The following is an 18,462-nucleotide window of genomic DNA, read 5'->3' on the forward strand; positions in this document are numbered from 1 at the left end:
AAGCATGTCTTTTTCCCAGGAGGTCCACCATTGCATCTAATGGGTGCATTTGACTGGAAAACTTTCGTAAAAGCAAGAAGTGACACCAGATGTGATCATTTGTTCTTTCAGCGTAAAACTAGAACAAATGAGAAAATGCTTGTTGTATTGTATTCCATTTAGTGATCATCTGTAAACATGGTGCAACAACATCACCAGGTTAAATCACTGAGGTTTGACACAAACACAAACTGGAAGTGAGATCCCACTTGATCACAGCCAGAGTTCAGTGTTCGATTTCCTCCTCCGTTCAAAATGTACCTCCTCATGTTACAGTTGCACCAAAGTGTCTGCTCAGCTCTGCAGATATTTCTGCCCCTGGGCTCTTTATCGAGACGTTTCTCAGCGCGACGGACGGCGACATCCACAGTTAGAGCACATCAAGTCTAATTCTGAGAAACACACATTCAAGTCAAGCTCTTTCAATCAGTTGAAATTATACAGTTAAACGGTCTTAACCTCTTTAGCTGCATTTATATACCTTCCTCCTAATGGTTGTAACCCAAACAAGTCTTTGGGGTGGTTCTCTCATGTTAATACTCTCTATGCATTTTATAAGCGTGTGCTTTTCCACACACAGTATGCATGTTGCAGTTATTATTAGCGATGTGTGATTAGAGGTTACATTTGCTCAGCCACCGTAGGAAGTCTGGTTCTTGTCCAACACTATCATAGAGGCTTGCAGGCCTAAACAAGAGGTCTGTGACGCTGTGGTGACATTACAGGCGCCTTTCCACTGTGCCTCTGAGATTAGCAGCAGAGAAGAGAGGTGCTTTAACCTTCACTAATTTGATACAGAAGCTAACAGACTGAGGCCTCAGTGTTTAATCTCAAAGTAATTAACAAATTCTCATTATGTAAATGTATTTCAGCCTGCAGGACGCTGCTGCTTTCATTTGGCCTCATTTGTAAACACCGAGCACCGTGTGAGAGCTGCTTCGGCATGGATTTGATATGAACGATAAGATGGACCCGACATCATTTTTCAGATTTACAAATTCCAGGTTTAGTATTTTCTTCAACGAGGATCAAACATTTGAAAATATCATTTTTGTTGATACTGTACAGAATGAAGCAGGTCCTATCTCATAATTTACAGATCTGCATGGGCGGCACATCAAAAGGTGAACCATCACTGCCGTGCCACCTTATTGCTCTTATCAGCAATTAGTAGCGCACTACTGATTCTGCAAATTAAATAATCCAAAAATACAGTAAAATATAGTGATGAACAACATTTCTATCAGAATCTAGCTATGGAAAACAAATTAATGTTGAATTTAATATTTTTTGTTACATATCGACGTGTTTACACTGCCTCAAAGCTTCATGAAGACGTCTCCAATGCAAAGCACAGAATTGCATTGACACTTAACATAGATTGACTTCATGAAAGTGTCATCAAACTTGCCACGAGATGAAAATCTTCTGCTCTGTTTTGATGAGTGAAATGAGGCTGGACGAACACAGCAAACTAGACACTGACAGGAGCGACTGAGGATAACTCAGATGTCACACACAGTGAAGCGGCCCGGGGAGAGGAAGGAGCTTCATCAGCCCCTTATATTAGGCAGAAGAACCCATAACAGCAAGACGGAACAATATCAAATCTCTATTTGTCACATAAGCTACTTTTCAATTCAAAATGTCAATTGTCAAATGTCAAACAATTGTCTTTGCATAACAATCAGCTGTTAATACATGTACTCCCCCTTTGTATTTGTACATCCCACAAGGATTGTGGTCTGAGTGCGAGACAATGACATCACCAAGGTCTCCACTAAACCTGTCACCTCAAGGAGATTGACGTCTTGCAGGAGCGGGATTGATGTAGAGCTAAGTGCTCCAGATCAATCCTGCTCATTTAATCAGCATCGGCAAGCTCCAGGCGAACATACAGCTGATCCGCATATGATCTGGATCAGACAAACACCTCCCTGCTTGTCTTCTTCATCAAGTGGCAGCACAGAGCAAAACATCATCCCAACGTATAACTTTTCAACACAGTACAATATATGCTTACCGATGAAGGATTCTGGTCTTAAGGGTGGAATTGATGTCATTACATAGGAACTACATAACGTTGGAGGTTTTCTTGGGAATAACAGGAACTGAAATATTTTACCTTTACAGCCTTTATAAAAGATAAATATGAAGTCTAAATGCTGCTCGTTGGTATCAGTGCTACGTTTGTGTTCTAGTCTCATCTAATTGGGACAAACCAAATATTAAGAAATACTTGAGCTATACTTTTAGAGAACTTTTAGAAATGTGACTTGAACATAGTGGTAACTTCAGTATTTACACTCTGGATCTGCGATATACTGCATTGCTGTACTGCGAGGGTCAGAGCAACTCTTCTGTTCTGCTGGCGGTGACCCTCTTGAAGTACAAATTATTTCTGAAATAGTTTGTAATTGTCAGCTCAATCCTACCAATGTCTCCCACACTGGGAGAGAAGATGGGATGTACATTACGTGCTAAAGCCAATACATGTCATTACTTCCTTCATCAGAACAGACAACAGTATCATTTGGCTTGTTTAATTAAAGGATTGCACAAATTTACAGAACTGGGAAAGCTGATGATCATTCAAGCATTTCCTTTTTAATGAACTTCATAGTTTGATTCTTTTGACGGTGCACAATTGAATTGAACAGCAAAGGTTGATTAAATCAGCTATATTTTGTCCAAATGATCAATTTAAAGATAAAGACAATGTGAAATGTACATTTTCAGTTTTGCTTTCAATCAAATAACATACACCCATTTGTTCTATGTTTTAGTGCTGTATTGCATATGTCCTCATTAATGAACTGAAAGTAATAGTTTAGTAATGTATTGATTGGTCAACAGGACCAACTCATCAGGAAGAGTTCTCTATCGCCATCATTTGAGTATGTATCGTCAATATTAGAATGAAAACATTTTACTTTTACTGGAGGTCGTTTAAAGCGTGTTGTTGGTGCTCTGACTTTGGTCAAAATGTAAAAATCCCACAAACTTGCTTTGCAATTTGAGAGGAAGTAAAGGCTTTGGCTCAGTCATAAAATATTGTCTATCCAAATGTATGCATTATGTTTTTGGCAGGATTTTGCTTGGTGTCCAAGTACAACAGAAATGGTATCCAACAAGTTTTAAAACTTATCAGCAGGACAAAAGTCAAAGCTGCTCCTCTTTGAGGATTCAAAATACAAGAAACACAACGGACTGAATGCAACGACAGTCAATCAAAATGATTTGAAAGATGTGGGCATGTTGCAGTTACAGTCTTTCAAGCTTGAACTATTTGGATTCCGTCCAGTCTACAAGGTTCTACTAAAACACAAATCAATTGTATTTTAGGGGGTAAGAGCTGTTGGCTGAGCCATTTGACCTCCAGCCCCTCGAGTTTGCTCTGCAAATCCCTGTTGGCTTTTTATGCCAAAACATTGAAACGAGAAAAGTAAAAAAAACTCAGAAGCACTGACCGACTGATAAAAATGCATCTTGTGGATTTTTTTGAAATTTAATTGTGTGTCAGTTTTGTTTTCTCTTCATCGTGTCGTGCAGCTGTCCCCCTGACACATCACTCATCAGGATGTCACTAACCAGACTTGTGAGTGAAACAACCACCACTGATGTATCCAAACAGGCAGCAGTGGTGTTATCCAGCTGCTGTCCTACCAGGTTGCCTGAGATGGCATTTTTTCCTCTTTTCACCCAATCATGTGCTTCCTTTTTCTAGGAAGCGTGTGAATGCAGATGAGAGGAGGGGTGGCTAAAAATAGCAGCCTTCTCTCTTTTTTTTCCTTTTTCTATACAGAAAACAAAGAGGAGGAAAGCAACGATGTTGGAAACGTTTATTTAATGCTACATTCTGCAGGTGAACAAAAGGCCATGAAAAATATATTCCGACAAGTGTTTTGAGCAGGTTGGAGAAATAATAACATTTAATCAACACGCTTCTTTCTTCCATTGGCAACACACGTGTCCAATTCCTGTTTTGCGTACCATGTGAATGTGTCTGGCCTTTATTTGTTCTTGTAAGGGCAGCTTTCTGCTGAATAGTTTAGGTGTAAGTATAAATTCCTTTGAAGCAGCTTTATATGGTCACGTCACATTAAAAAATCTATACCGCTTTAATTTAGAAGAAGAGATTCTGGATTTACAGAAGTTTCCCTTCAGCTGTGACCAGTACAAACTGACTGACATCCCTCATGGCTGTTTGTGTACAGTTTGTTATAGGCAGCACAAGTATGTGCTTTGCCATGTAAAACAACACATGTCTCTTTTGCCCTGAGGTCCAACTGTCCATACTGTCAAACACAAACCAAAAACACACCCACAGGTACTGTATGAGTTTCCATACTGTATATTTAGGGATGAGGATGCGTTGATGTGAAAATTGGCTAATTCTGATAACCAATATATGTACATATTGCTGGTATGGCCAAAAATCAATATAGATATATCTTAATATAAAAAAGCCTCTCCCATAAACATCATAGTTTTGTAGGAACTGAAAAATAGACATAAGCAGTGAATTTGAACAATCTTTGTATTCATTCCAGTGCAAAACATGTTCATTTAAACAATTAACATCTATGAAATATGCAAATCAAGCTTTTTCCTAATATTCACATCCAATTTGACGAACTAGAAAGTAACAGTCATTGACACCAATATAAAAAAAAAATTCTGAGATAAGTGAAAATCATAAAACAACAGCCATCTACCAACATTTCTAGTTGCTTAAGTAAAAAAGCCAAATCCAACATATCAGAAACATGTTCTGTCTCATGGCTGTTTATTACAGACACTGTGGCCTTTGCATACCCAGCTTGAAATCAAAGTTCAATTCCGGCCTATTTTATTGACAGGTGAACTTTTTTTTGACTATTGATTTTACTGTGACTGGTAAATAAGCAAAATAAATTGTGTTAAAATTAATTCTGTTCTAATATCTTAAATATTCTGCATTGAGACCTCTCTTTTTATCAATGCTTTGAAAACTTCAGTTCTGTATGTCTGAGGTTCTTTTTATTTAATATTTGTTTTATATCACAGTTGTACACATTCCAGGTATTGGTTGTTTTATCTGAGTTGGGCACTTTGCATAATTGTTAAAGGAGGTGCTCAATAGATAAATGAACAAATAAATGTTTTTGAAAAGAGGAGACATGATCTGGAACAGTGGCCTCAAGCATATGATGCACATGATGCAGAGTACACAAGCCACACGTTAAAGGAAGAGAAGGGAACACTTTTAGTCAAACAACCTGAAACAAACATCAGGATGAGTCATCAGAACACAAGAGTGAGGCCCAGAGCTCAGCAGTGCAGGCAGCAATGTATGTAGTAATGTCCACTTTACTACTTTGCAGTAAAACACGGATGGAAATGTGGCATTAATTATACTCAAAGTCTATCTTGTGCAATCTTTTTGTTACCCAAGTGAGGTTCAAACAGCGCTGTATTTGGCCCCTAACCTAAAATGACATCACAGCAACCCTGATAGCGAATAGGAATAAAATGGGGTGTTGGAGAGCCACATGGAGGTCCAACTGTGCACGTCGTTGATTATATATATATATATAAGAAACCCACACATGCAATGTGCAGTACTCCATTATACCCCTAGGGGTACTAGTACTGTAACCCTGCTCTATGGAGCTCTGTTTTCTGATCTCTGGAGCTCTCTTTCTCAAAATCAGTCACAAACCTGTTTTACACCTGAGTCTGACACCGAGAGAAGCACGGCAACCGTTTGCACTTGAAAACCGCAAAACTGGAATAAGCAGCTCAAACGCCCCCAATCGAAGCCCCATCACGTCCTAATAATAATATGAGACTCATAATTGGTCCTCATACAGATGAAGACATATCCACGCACACACGCACGCGCTCAAACGGACGCGTCCATCCCCAGACTGAGGATATCTGTAAAAGCAGCAGCGGTGTGGTAAATGAACGTCCAATAAACCGGTCCTGCGGTGGAAATGAGTATTTTGTCGTTTGCTTATGAATGAATGCAGAGAGGAGGAGGCACACGAAGCCACTACCCGAGATGATCTGCTGGAATATCTCACCTCTTCACGGGAACACAACCGTCTTCGACGTGGCCCGACGTGGAGCGTGTTTCATAAATTAAACACCAACAATAAGCATACAAGCCTACTGGTTTTTTTCAACAAATACGGAGTAAAGGAACCAAAGGAGCTGACATCAATGGATTCAGGCAATATGTGTTGTTATTATAAATTAACTGATTGTGGTTTAAAAGAAGAAGACGACGGCGAAATGAGAATCTAATTATATAATGATCCTCGTCGTCTTTGCTCTGTGAGAGTTTATATGACATTATTTTGTTGTCTCATTTAGAGAGGTTTTAATCACTAAAATCATCGGATGGATGTTGACGCCTTTTCCTGCAGGACAGGCCCTGAGTTAAAACCAGAGATCCAAGCAGCATCCATCCATCCATCCATCCATACATCTATCCGTCCGTCCATCCATCCATCCATTCATTCATCCACACACAGAGAAAACAAGTAACCCAGCAGACATTTCAAAGCTCTGCATCTGGGATGTTTTCTGCGTTTCGCGATGGAAACAGCTGTTAGGGGGAAAGCGTCATATGCCTCAGGCTCTCTCACCTGAAATCCCCGCTTGAAAATGCGATTGTGTGAGCAGTAAATATAACATGCTTTACGTTTGGATTCAAACCCATAGTTATTTTTTTTTTGTTATTGTTGTTGCGATTTTGCAAATAGATGATCAAAGGCAGAAAACCCACCTTTGTAGATTTGTACCCGGCTGATATCCACTGCGTCCAGCACCGGCAGAAGCACCACTGTCAAGTCAGAGTAGACGTACAAATACCACATCCTACTGCTGAGCACAAAATAAAAACCCCTGTATCCTGTTCTCGCGCAACGGGCGAAGGGTTGTTTTTTTTTTTTTTTAAAGAACAACATTTGGTAACACGTTTGTCTATTTTTTAAATTTAACTTTCTAAAACAAATGTAATTTTTTTTTTTTTTATCAAACAATCCATCGTTTTTAAGGATACAATTAATTTCACAAAATAAATTTTTAAATACATATTTTGCTCTGGATGTATTTGTGATTTTCTATACATACACTGCTCAAAACACTGATATTTGGCTTTTGGGTTAATTTTATAAAAAATTTAAAAAGTTTGTCCTACAATGATGTTTTATCCTGAAAGCAGGACGTTTAAAGTAGAAGCATGCAATGGAGATTTTCTTATCTCAAACTATTTATTGAAACAAAACCCTACAACAGTGGTGGGCATCAATTTCAGCTTGACAATGACGTCTCCTGCTGTTCATCAAGGCTCCATGAGCTCGAGCATTGATGTAAGATGTATAATTACGCCTGTGTTGCTCATGGAGGCCACTACGGAGGGATTAATGATTCAATTCAGGTGGTAGGGACTTGTTGCTGTACCATCAATTAAATATAGGGCAGTTCTGCATTGACTGACACTCCTACTCACACTAACACCACCACCACCACCAAAGGCTGGTCTGGTGACAACAGTGGTTGATGCTTAGCACTTTCCCTGGCATCTCCAATATTGTTGGTGGCCATCATTTCCTTCTTAATGTGGATGGACTTTCATCCCTCTGGTCCCTCGTCCAGTGTATGTGCTCCCTGCCTCATCCAGGTTGATGACTCTTATGCCTGGTCGTTTGATCAAGTGCTGTTGCAGTTGGTCGAGCCTGCAGGCCACATTGATGTAAACGGTTTCTAACGGTCTGAAGTGACACTTAGTGCCTCTCACTTACCTTAAAAGTGCCTGGAGTTGAGTGGCGTTCATCATCTGGTTCCTCAGGGCTCTGTTCACAATGAAGTTGGTCATCAGTGTGGGATGTAGCCTAAGAACATTCAGCCTTTTTTTTGTGACTCTTCCAGTCTCTCTTTATCTCTGCTGCAACCTACTCGAGACTCTCTGTCACACTCAGCTTACATAGCTATTCTACTCCTGAAACACTATATATTTATTAATGGTGACAAAAATGGTCCTTTTAACAGAGAAGGTTATCTTGTGCAGTATGAATATTGATATTGATCAATAAGTATAAAGAACTTAAAAACCAACACAATAAATATAATTTTAAAACAATTACAAAATGAATAGCAAACAAGTCCCTCAAAATCTATTTTTGTGTGAATAAAATGACAACAACAAAAATTATGTAATGAAGTGCCTTAATTAACAAGTAAAAATACATGTAAAGACTATCAAATAGTTTGTAGCTCAAACCGTGTTTAGAGTGTGGAACCTCCCCTTAATGGGTAACTGTGAATTTAGGTTCACTTTATTTAGAAAGAATAGACGTTTCCGGTCTTTCTGCAACAGCGCCCCTTTAGTAGGAGTCGGTAAATGAATGATACGTGGGCGGGACTTCAGTGTTTTGATTGACAGCCCTTCTGACAAACCCGAGGACGGGTTTTAATACACGTCCAGAAACGTCTCACCTCAAACGCCTAACCTGCCCTTTATTATTGATGAGCCCAGCCGGGAGGCTGAATAATTGATCTGGAGGTCAGCAGTACCCACTGCTGCTATTTTCACCAAATAACAGACACCCCGTGTCATCAAGGAAACCACAACACAGCACCGGCTTCAAAATCAATCACAGTCACTCTCGGCAGGGCAAGGCAAATGTATTTATAGAGAACTATTCAGACACAAGCCATTTCACAGTGATTAGCAAGGAGTTAAACTATAAACCAACACAATATCGCTCTAGCAATTAGTTTCAATGAATTATCAGTATGAAGACAAGTGTGGAAATCTTGAACATGAGACTATTTATATTGATTGTTGAAAACTCTTTGTCCACTGATTTCAGAGACTTTAACCCAGAAGCAGATTTAAAACTGTATAGGATAACTATAGGATTGTTTGATAATGAGAGATAGTTATTTCTCATTATTTTTGTGGGGGAGGGATCATTTTTCACTCATTATGCACTTACAAAACACACAAGTTTAAACTGCATGGTTCTAAATTTACGTATAAGAGAAGACAACTCTGTGAGCCCAGTATTCCCCCCTGCTATGATGCTGAGGGAGTGACTGTGTACATTTGCTGCGATTTCACTGCAGTTCAATGTCAAATCGGACCGACTAAATATCTTATTGACATACATGAAGCTATGTAATAACGTCCAAGCACATACATATACATATCCAGTGGATGTGAGCATTGTTGATGGATAATCAGATTCCAAAAACATGTCATTCATAGAGCATGCTGGCACATAAATATTATTTATTTATTTAATTAATATTTGTGTTCCACTCTTCATGGCGATAGGGGAGGATCAACCTCCCTTAAGTGGACACCCCTGCAGTGTATTGAAACAGGATGTTTGCTTCTTCTGTGTTCTTGTTGCTGCAAATGGATATTTGTCAGCACACTTGAACTCGAATAGAAACAGCCTGCAATAGATTGGCTTCACAGAGATCTATTCACAATATATCCAAAGCTATTGAACCGAGCAGCCTTGATATTGTTTCATATATAAATAAAACATGAATTCTTTTTGTATTTGTTCTTTGGTATATTTATCTTCTACCTTCTCTTGTTTTGCTTGACAATATCTTTGCTAATGGAATATTTATTCATCTTGTTCAGTGACTATAGCAGTCAGGTCACAATATGTTACCAGGCATGATCCCATTGTCTTTCTCTTAGGACTTTGAAATAAATGGTGTCTTTTGCTTAAAACAGATATACATCCTTTTTTAAAGCTCTATCAAACACTGTGATTACAATTGTTCCGACTGCATGATGGAGCTTCACCACTTTATTGAAACAATCTAAAAGAATACCAAAAGGCAGTGTCTTAGATAGTGTAAGAAAACCTCTATTTTGTACAAGAAAAAGCCAATGCTTAGTGCTAAAGTACCTACTTTGTCAGTCTTTGAGGCATATATACTGGTGAATTATATAAGTTGCTTTTGCAGCCTTGCAGTAATTTCTGAACATGATTGTGATACACACATGTTTTTCTCATGCTTCTTCAGTCACATTGGCATTGCAGAGTAGTGCCAATAATGACAGTTTTCTCTATATTGAAGCTTTGCATCATCCAAGCACACATTATTTCTCAAGTTTGATAATCTCGGCCAGCTGTGCTGATCAAGATCAAAGTTCAGTAAACAGGTAGCTATTTTTTCTAACATTTTGATAATATAGACAATAATATGATTCCTGTTCGAATAGGAAAAAAAACCGTAATGTGTCGTATTTGGTGTAGCTGTAATGTTTCTCCTGGCCGACAGGTGGCGATCAAATATTTGTCACATTGTATCACAGGATCTGACGTCACACAGCAGTCGACATGAAGAAATGTGTTTACTCTGTAATCTTTCTCCGGCTCCCTCTGGTCAGGTCGGCTGTGTGTAGCAGGTAAAAGTGGATTTATTGGCAGTATTTCAGCGAGGATAGAATAAATTGGAACACGCGTCTTTGGGGAGACAAGCTGGCTCGGGACGCCGGCTCAGTTTCGCTTCTGACGGGTTAGTTTAATGTTCTCGGTGTGAGTTGTGTACGCAGGCGTCAATGTCAGCGTTTTCATTGAAAACAAACATTAAATGTCTCCATACAATGAAAACGTAGCTCTTCAGTCCAGTTTTAAACCAATCAGCCTAATAACAACGGTTTATATCAAAACGTTGTGTCTGCAGTTCAGAGGGAAAGTTAAAGGAAACCTAACTCACAGTGCCTTCTTCCTCTTTTTGCTGTAAAAGTTATGAATCATTAATGCACAAGGTCCATAAATAATTGTCAATGAATTATTACGCTCAACGTGCTGAGGTCTGGACTATCACAATTTAGGCTAAACATGAGTTTAAATCCACCTTCAGTCAACCATATTTTAGTTTTGATCAATCACAATGTCAACACATAAAGGCAGTCAGTTTCATATGTAGGTGCAAGCACCACTCAGATGGACGCAGAATTTAACACAAGACTTCTCATTATCAGCTTTTCCAATGAAATCTCTGTTAATGAATGGGCAAATTAATCTATTTTGTGATTTCTTGTCTGCTAAAAATTCTAAATTTGAGTAAGTCTTTTATGATGAATAAATATGTTGCACCAGGCCTGGGTGGAGTGAATTATTTAATAGGCTTAGCCTCTTTCAATTTCCCCAGCCCGTGTGTAATTATTTACTCCACCAAGTACAGCATGCGAGTCATGTCGTAAGGAACTGTGTGTTTCTGAATAAAGGCAACATAGAAATCGAGACCATTTTCTTCTGCAGATGATAGCACGCTCTCTAGGGTCCAATCATCATGCTTCCCCGGGCGGGTAAAGACTTTCTGGTGCGCATACGGTTCTCCTGGAGGCCTCTCTTCCAGGGCCGCTACCTGCTGCTCACCAACACCCTGAGCGGAGGAATCATGCTGGGGCTCGGCGATATCCTGCAGCAGAGCCGTGAGAACCGCAGACACCCAGGAAGAATCAGAGACTGGAAGAGGACAGGTGAGAGAGAAAGAGAACAAAAAAAAGTTTTGTTTACTTCATTTCTTTTGGTTCATTTTATATTGGCTGATATGTTTTAGAATTTCCCCAAATTGACTAATTTCAATAGCGACTGCTCTCTTGTGTGTCCCCAATGAAATGTTAGTACTGTGAATTACTAATATTTCATGGGGTAAATAAAAAGATCAATCTCAAGAGCATAATTCTGACATAATTGGTCCTTTTCGGGTTGACTCAACTCAAAGCCTAACTTCTTTAGTGGCTGGAGGGATGCAAGTAATCCGTCTCCGTCCTCATGGCAACCAGTATGGTACTTGTGAGAAAATCTGACTACAGAACTATGAACATCAGCGTAGTGTGTGGAGGTATAGGTGGTGAAAAAGGTTTGAAAACTGTGAAAGGTGGAATTTGTAGTTGTGTACAGTGAGTTGTGTACTTGAGTCTTGCACGCTGACAGAATATGTGCCATTGTTCCTTTACAGCATGCCTGTATGCTGTAAGCCAGCATTCCTGCACAGCATGCACAGCCACAAGGCATTACATGTAATTCAGAATTTGTGAAAGTGTTTATGTTGTATTAGTAGAGAGAGGAAAAAAAATCAACAAGTACACAAGTCACTGTATACAACTTAAAATAAAATCTACATGTACACAAGTCACTGGAGATACTTGGAACAGTGCATGCAACAAAGTAGCTCACAATTCACTGTGTGCACAATTATTAGGTACGTGAGTATTTTCACAACATAATTTTTTATGCATATTTGCATGTTATCCAACGCCAAGCTGTATTAATATGAGTGTTTATTGGACTTGACCACAATCAGTGACGTGTAATTGTGTCCTCAGATCGACACTTTATATCAAGGTGTGCTTAGTTATTAGACAGATTCCTTTCCGCTGGCAAAATGGGTTGAACTGTCTCTGAATAGTTAAAAATAATAATATAAAAACAAACAAAACATCTATGCATTTATTACATACAGTTGTTAAATATACATGTCACTTCTTTTTGTGTCATATAATCAAGCATCGGTGGAAGATTTGACATTTTCTTTGATGATCACCGTTCGTGGTGAAACCTGTGTGGCACGAGAAACGCTGGGCATGTTTTGACGTCTGCAAAGCTCTTTGCTTTAAGCTGACAGTTCTCCACGTGGGAGATCCCGCTTCTCATGTGAGTTCCGTGTCTCAGCTGCACGAGCCGCATGCCTGCTGAGCAACACGCAGTGAGTTGTGTGCTCACAGTCCACCAGACTGGAGGCAACCAGCTCCTCAGCAGGGCTTCGCTCATTTCTTCCATTCCTATGCGAATAATGTCAAAGCCATTTTGCGGTACTTTTTGCCACCTTTACCATGCTGCTGTCCGTCTGTATTTAGACTTTGATGGACTGGCAACCTGTCCAGGGTGTATCCTGCCTTTAAAGTCTGAATTAACATGCTTCTTGCACTTATTAGACATGTTTCAGTTTTCTTTTAATTCAGATAAACCTGTCAATGTTTCAGCTATAACAATATAGACAAAATTGTAATGTCGGTTGTGCAAAACACCAGTGTGTGTTTTGTCACATCTGCGTGTTTTACAATAATGTCTCAGAAACATGAAAATCTTGACTCTCTTGTTACTTTAAGCATAATTATGTTTTCAACCCATTTAGATGTTTGTATTACTTATACAGCCAGGTGCACCATTTCTCTTTTTTCTGTTCGACCTGATGGCAATAGGATTTCTTTTCCTGAGTTCTTTTCTGTCAAACAAGATTCATGAGCTGCTGCACCTGAAATCTAAGTCATCAAAAGCACTCCCATCCTTTCAACTCGAAAAGGAAAACACATTAACATGCAGCTCTTAATGTATTAACTTCCTTGTATTTGTGTAATGTTCTATATTTTTTGTCTGCTGGTGCTTTGTTTCAATGTTTGTAATGGATCATATTCTGCTAAATGCCCTCTTTTCAGTCTGAAAACACTCACAACTGAATTGGGAACCCTGGTTGTGATCGTTAAGCCTCAGCAATAACAAAGGATAACTAGCTGCCTCTTGTCCAGGGTGTAGTCTGAGCTGACATAAAGCACCCATATCACATCCCTAATTTATTCAGAAAACAGATTTGTCATTTTTTTTTTTAATTTGGGAATATCTACAACTACAACAAGCCACATCAAAGAAAACAGCTTATATCGCCCTTTCTGAATAAGAAACATTTTGCTTGACAATAAACATTTAACACGTCAAGAGAGTGAAAAGAATTAAGATGTATCACAAAAGAATAAAATGTCTTTTATTTGTTATATACAAACCCAATATAACAAATCAAATTAAATTGTTTCAAGCTTTTTTTTCTAATTCTATTTTTATGATTATGGCCTCGGCTTGAAAAAAAAACACCTGATTTCATGGACAGTAATTTCTAAGATCCTTTTTTTTTCATTTGCAATTAAAAGAATATGACAAAAACACTTGATTATTTATCATAGTTTACTTGTAGTGGTTATAGAATTTTTATTTATTGAGAAATTGAAGTTTTCTAAGCATTTGTGGGTTTTTTTAGAGTCTAATGTGTGTTATGAATAGCATTTACAAAATATCTCGTACTAAGGCTTATATGTATATAACTGGTGCTTATGAGGTCCACTTTCAAAATTATATTTTTGGAAGTGACATAAAAGCAACATAAACACAACAGAGAACTCTCCAGTCCGGTCTCGTTAAAATGGTCAGAAACATGAATGAAATTTAAACTTGAAACGAGTATTTTGTAAATAAATAAGTACGCGACATATTGTAGCATCTGTTTTTTTTGGTGTTTTTTTTAGGAACTCTGCTTTTCTTTTTCACCCTGAAGGTCGCATGTTTGCGGTGGGCTGTTCTATGGGTCCACTGCTGCACTACTGGTACAGCTGGCTGGACAGAGTGTACGTGGGAACAGCTGCCAACACCTTGTGCAAGAAGGTCCTGGTGGACCAGATGGTCGCCTCGCCAACACTGGGGATGTGGTACTTCTTAGGTGAGAAATCCTTGATCAGCTCCAATCAGGAGTCTCCGTGTTCCTGCAATCCATACAGTAGTTTTAGTTCTTATTGTTCTGGATATGAATACAAAATGAGCTTCCTGGATGAAATATGTATAAGGTGTTGATAATGGAATCATAGGCTGCTTATGAAGACTTGAGTTGCGTAAGACTATCTTGCACATATTTCTTCATCAAAGGTGGATCGGAGTTCAAAGGTAATCTGTGATTTTGTTGCTGCTCTCGTTTCCCCGTCTTATCTGAGTTTGTGTTTTAATGAGGCGTCGCACTGACGCACATCTGACAAATGACTGGTTTATGGCAGGAATGGACCTCATGGAGGGACGCTCTTTATCGGAAGGGTTTGCAGAGTTCAAAGAAAAGTTCTGGGAGTTTTATAAGGTGAGTCCATCAGCAGTGGGGCAGCAGATCAGTGCACACGTAGACACGTTACCAGCCCTTTAAGCACTTGGCATGCGATGTAGAATCTGTGGTAAATGGTTTACACTATTTTGACAGTACAACTAATGACAGTTTGATGTTGAGCCCTAGTTTGCCGGCATTACCCTCGTTACCACGTCTTCAGACAGTTGAGGATGCCACTGTGGCACGTTGTGTTTGTCACGTGAGGAGGCAGCAACACAAACAACAACCATATCTGTCTGTCATTGCTGGAGAGAAATCAAGTTTATAGAATAAATACACATTTCAACAAACATGTCAGTTGTTTAGGTTATATCATAATTTCATATGTTTCGATAGCCATCGTTAATATAGTGCCATTTATTGCCCCATTGTACTTCAGCATTTAATACTTCACATTAACAATATCAATGAATGTGTGTCTCCTAAATCGGTTGTGTGAGGAGGATTCCATTGAGCTGCCAGCGAAAAGGTTTTTTTTTCCTGCAGTTTGTAGATTCAAAGAGGAGGTAGTTAAAAGTAACACAAATGGAGAGTGTGCTACTCTTCCCACACATCAGATAAAACAACAGAAAATTCACCACAAGGCAGCTTTATCAGCTTCAGCTCTCATGTCTTGACGAATCTGTGAAAACATCAAAAAGTCCATCCGTGTTCTAAAAAAGCCAAGGGATGTACATACAGTGTATTACAAAAGAAGTGTCTGAATAAAGTACATGTTGACTTTGTTTTATTGATTTGTTTTGGAGTTTTTACAAGTTTGAATGGAAAAAAACAACAACCAAGTACTTGAAGTTTTTATGTTATTTAATGCTTTATGTTCTACAACAGACAAATTCCAAATAAATGATCTAAACAAGCTTCACATCAAGCATAACCTGCCTCAGAGCTTGTTTCACATGCACTGTCTGGAGCTGTGTTTTGCTTGGTTCTTATGTGTTCCATTTCTAAAAAACCAAAGTTATGGTTGCTCTTGAGCCAAGAAGTAACCAATGCAGATACGGCGTCTTGTTGCTCCTCTGCTTTGGCCATTCATTATGTTAATTCTGTTAATGTCTCATCCCGCTGAGCCAACAAAGTGGACCGAGCTCCTCTTGTCACCTCTTGTTTACGCTGCAATCTGACTGTGTGCTGTTCTGGCTGACAGGCTGACTGGTGCGTCTGGCCCGCGGCACAGACCATCAACTTCTACTTCCTCTCGCCCAAATTTCGAGTCGTGTACATCAACTTTATCACCTTAGGATGGGATACGTACCTCTCCTACCTCAAACACAGAGTAAGTGTTTCTCTCTATATCGCATGCTTCTCAATATTGCTGAGGTCGTTTGATTAGCTTTGTGTTTAATGTACCGACTTACATGAACTGAGCGATATTTAAAAGAGAATTACATCAGCAGATATTTGGACACATTTTCTACACTGTTTTTATTGTTGCCGCTGACGTGAAGCATTCAGTACTTTTATTTTGAAAAGATTGTTTCAATATAGAGAAGGGCTTCCGAGGTTCTCCGCCTTTCCTTAATCCTCAAATAGTTTTGCAAAGCTCCCTGGAGTGTTTGAGCTTGATGTCCTCCGTAGTACAAAAACGCCTTTCTGCCATGGTAGTGAAACATCCCCGAGCTTAAAAGCTCATCCACGGTATCTCCTCTGTCACCGCCACAGATATCTGTGACTTTTCTGTCTGGAAACTGAACTCTTTCACGCTAAACATTCAACCAATAGATCGAAGTGGTTTTAGTAATGGATCCCTTTGAAAAGTCCATGTTATATCATTGTGCCAGTCTTAAAAAAAAAAAGGAATGAGTTTGATCAGTGTCATGAATGTGCTTCGTTTTAATAGGTGCTTCTTGATTATATTGCAAAGAAGCGATCTAAAATAATATAAACTTTTATAATATCAGGCTTTCAAACCAGACTTTATTGTGTGTCACGTTTCACCACTCATTCATCAGGTGGAAAAGCAAAGTGAAGGGGTTATAATGGAGTCGCCTTGTGTTGTGTTGACAGGAGGACGGCCAGCACACTGAGCAGGCGTCGGACAGCAGCGATCAGGAAGCACCGGCGAAATCGCTCCAGTCGCCTGAACCCCTTCAGGAGAAAGGTTAGAGGCAGAGTTCATCATCGCCTACCAAGGTCTTCATTGGCAAACGGTGTTTTGATGTTTTTGGACTTCTTTGTTCCTCTCCTAGGGGAAAAAAAAAAAAAAAGTATCTCTGTTTGTATCTCTTTCTTCCCTCCCTCAAGCTTAAACGGACCGTTTATATGTGTCAGAGGAGGTAATGATGTTCAGGCTGGATTGCTGGAACACGTTTCCCTTCGTGTCTGGAGCATTTTATTGTGTCTTAATGCTTTCTGTTTTTTTCTCTGAATCTCGTGCACTCCTGGATGTCTGTTCAGAGAAAAAAAAAAAGCTGTTTCACTGCCCTCAGCTGTACTTTGGCAACTGAAAATACATTTTCCAGTTTGGAAGCATCATTTCAGTTGGAAACTGAATATGCCAACAAACAGCTCCTTCCAGGAACTTGTAATCAAGTCTCATCTATCTTCTAGTGTCGCATCCAGACACTCAGACTGACTGGTGTGTGTGTGAAACGGTTTCTGTGACTGAATTTAGCAACAGACCAAGTTATCCTCTGTAAACTTTGCCTTATAACATCGCCCAGTACTTTCATTTGTTCGCTTGCCAAATGACTTTTTCCTATTTAATTATTCCATTTGTGGTGTATGTTTTAAATGAATGTGTTTCTGTTAAATTAAAGAGCTATTTTATCATAAGATGCAGAACTGTATGTGTGAACTTGATGCCTGTGAGAATAAAAGAGACTGTAAAATTGACCTAATACACTGTGTATTATAACAGTTCATTTAAACATTGACTTTTTATTTATTTGGTGATTTATCAGTTCATTCAGTAATAGAAATTAAACAATATATACTGTGGGTATCTATACAACATAGGTACTGCGACTGTGTTCGTCCTCGATCACCATAAATAATTTGACTTATGATTGTCATTCCTGAAGTGTTTGAGTTTTAAAATAAAAAGTTAAACTGAACTTCACTGAAGTTAAAGCTAAAAGCATTTGATTTGACTTTGCTGCTGTTGCTAAATGTTGAAATATGTCATTTGAAAGAGATGGATTAAATAAATAAATGAAATTATGACTTTCTTGCTGTATTTCATACTGACCACCAGTTCTGCTCCTGCTGACGTTTGTCTTCTTCCAAATCTTCATAAACGCAAACAAGCAAAGAAAAAACACGCACCAGTAAACTGCTTGTGTGCACTGTTTGGTTTGCTTTGTACTTCAAAATGTCTTTGTGCTTTTTAAAATGGAAAAGGAAGACCTTCGGGATTCAGTTTTATTTTTTTTACCCAGTCGATGTGTATTTATTATGTTTTATTTACCCTCAGTTGTTAGAAGATTGAGTTTTTTTTTCCCCCAAAGCAATTGTTCATGTGTTATAATCCATAGA

The 18,462-nt window shown here is 38.9% G+C and overlaps 1 protein-coding gene across 2 annotated transcripts; it reads left to right on the top strand.

Moving 5' to 3' along the window:
* Window positions 1-10,400: 10,400 nt before the first annotated feature.
* mpv17l2 (MPV17 mitochondrial inner membrane protein like 2) lies at window positions 10,401-18,115 on the top strand. 2 transcript variants are annotated; one of them, XM_080506530.1, is made up of 6 exons: window positions 10,401-10,471; window positions 11,331-11,551; window positions 14,398-14,559; window positions 14,888-14,964; window positions 16,133-16,261; window positions 16,993-18,115. In XM_080506530.1, exons 2-6 carry the CDS (start codon window positions 11,362-11,364, stop codon window positions 17,089-17,091), a joined length of 657 nt encoding a protein of 218 aa, XP_080362656.1. In that variant the 5' UTR covers window positions 10,401-10,471; window positions 11,331-11,361; the 3' UTR covers window positions 17,092-18,115. The 2 variants fall into 2 exon arrangements, with proteins under 2 accessions (XP_080362656.1, XP_080362655.1); XM_080506529.1 differs by having other exon boundaries at window positions 10,458-10,581.
* The last annotated feature ends 347 nt before the right edge of the window (window positions 18,116-18,462 follow it).

The sequence above is a fragment of the Blennius ocellaris genome (assembly GCF_963422515.1).
Source record: "Blennius ocellaris genome assembly, chromosome: 12".
Classification (NCBI taxonomy): domain Eukaryota; kingdom Metazoa; phylum Chordata; class Actinopteri; order Blenniiformes; family Blenniidae; genus Blennius; species Blennius ocellaris.

Excerpts from the sequence above, each read along its gene's own strand:
- mpv17l2 (XM_080506530.1), top strand. The coding sequence starts at position 11,362 with ATGCTTCCCCGGGCGGGTAAAGACTTTCTGGTGCGCATACGGTTCTCC. Across the intron at positions 14,560-14,887 it reads GGGGATGTGGTACTTCTTAG|GAATGGACCTCATGGAGGGA; the intron begins GTGAGAAATCCT and ends GGTTTATGGCAG. Across the intron at positions 14,965-16,132 it reads AGTTCTGGGAGTTTTATAAG|GCTGACTGGTGCGTCTGGCC; the intron begins GTGAGTCCATCA and ends TCTGGCTGACAG.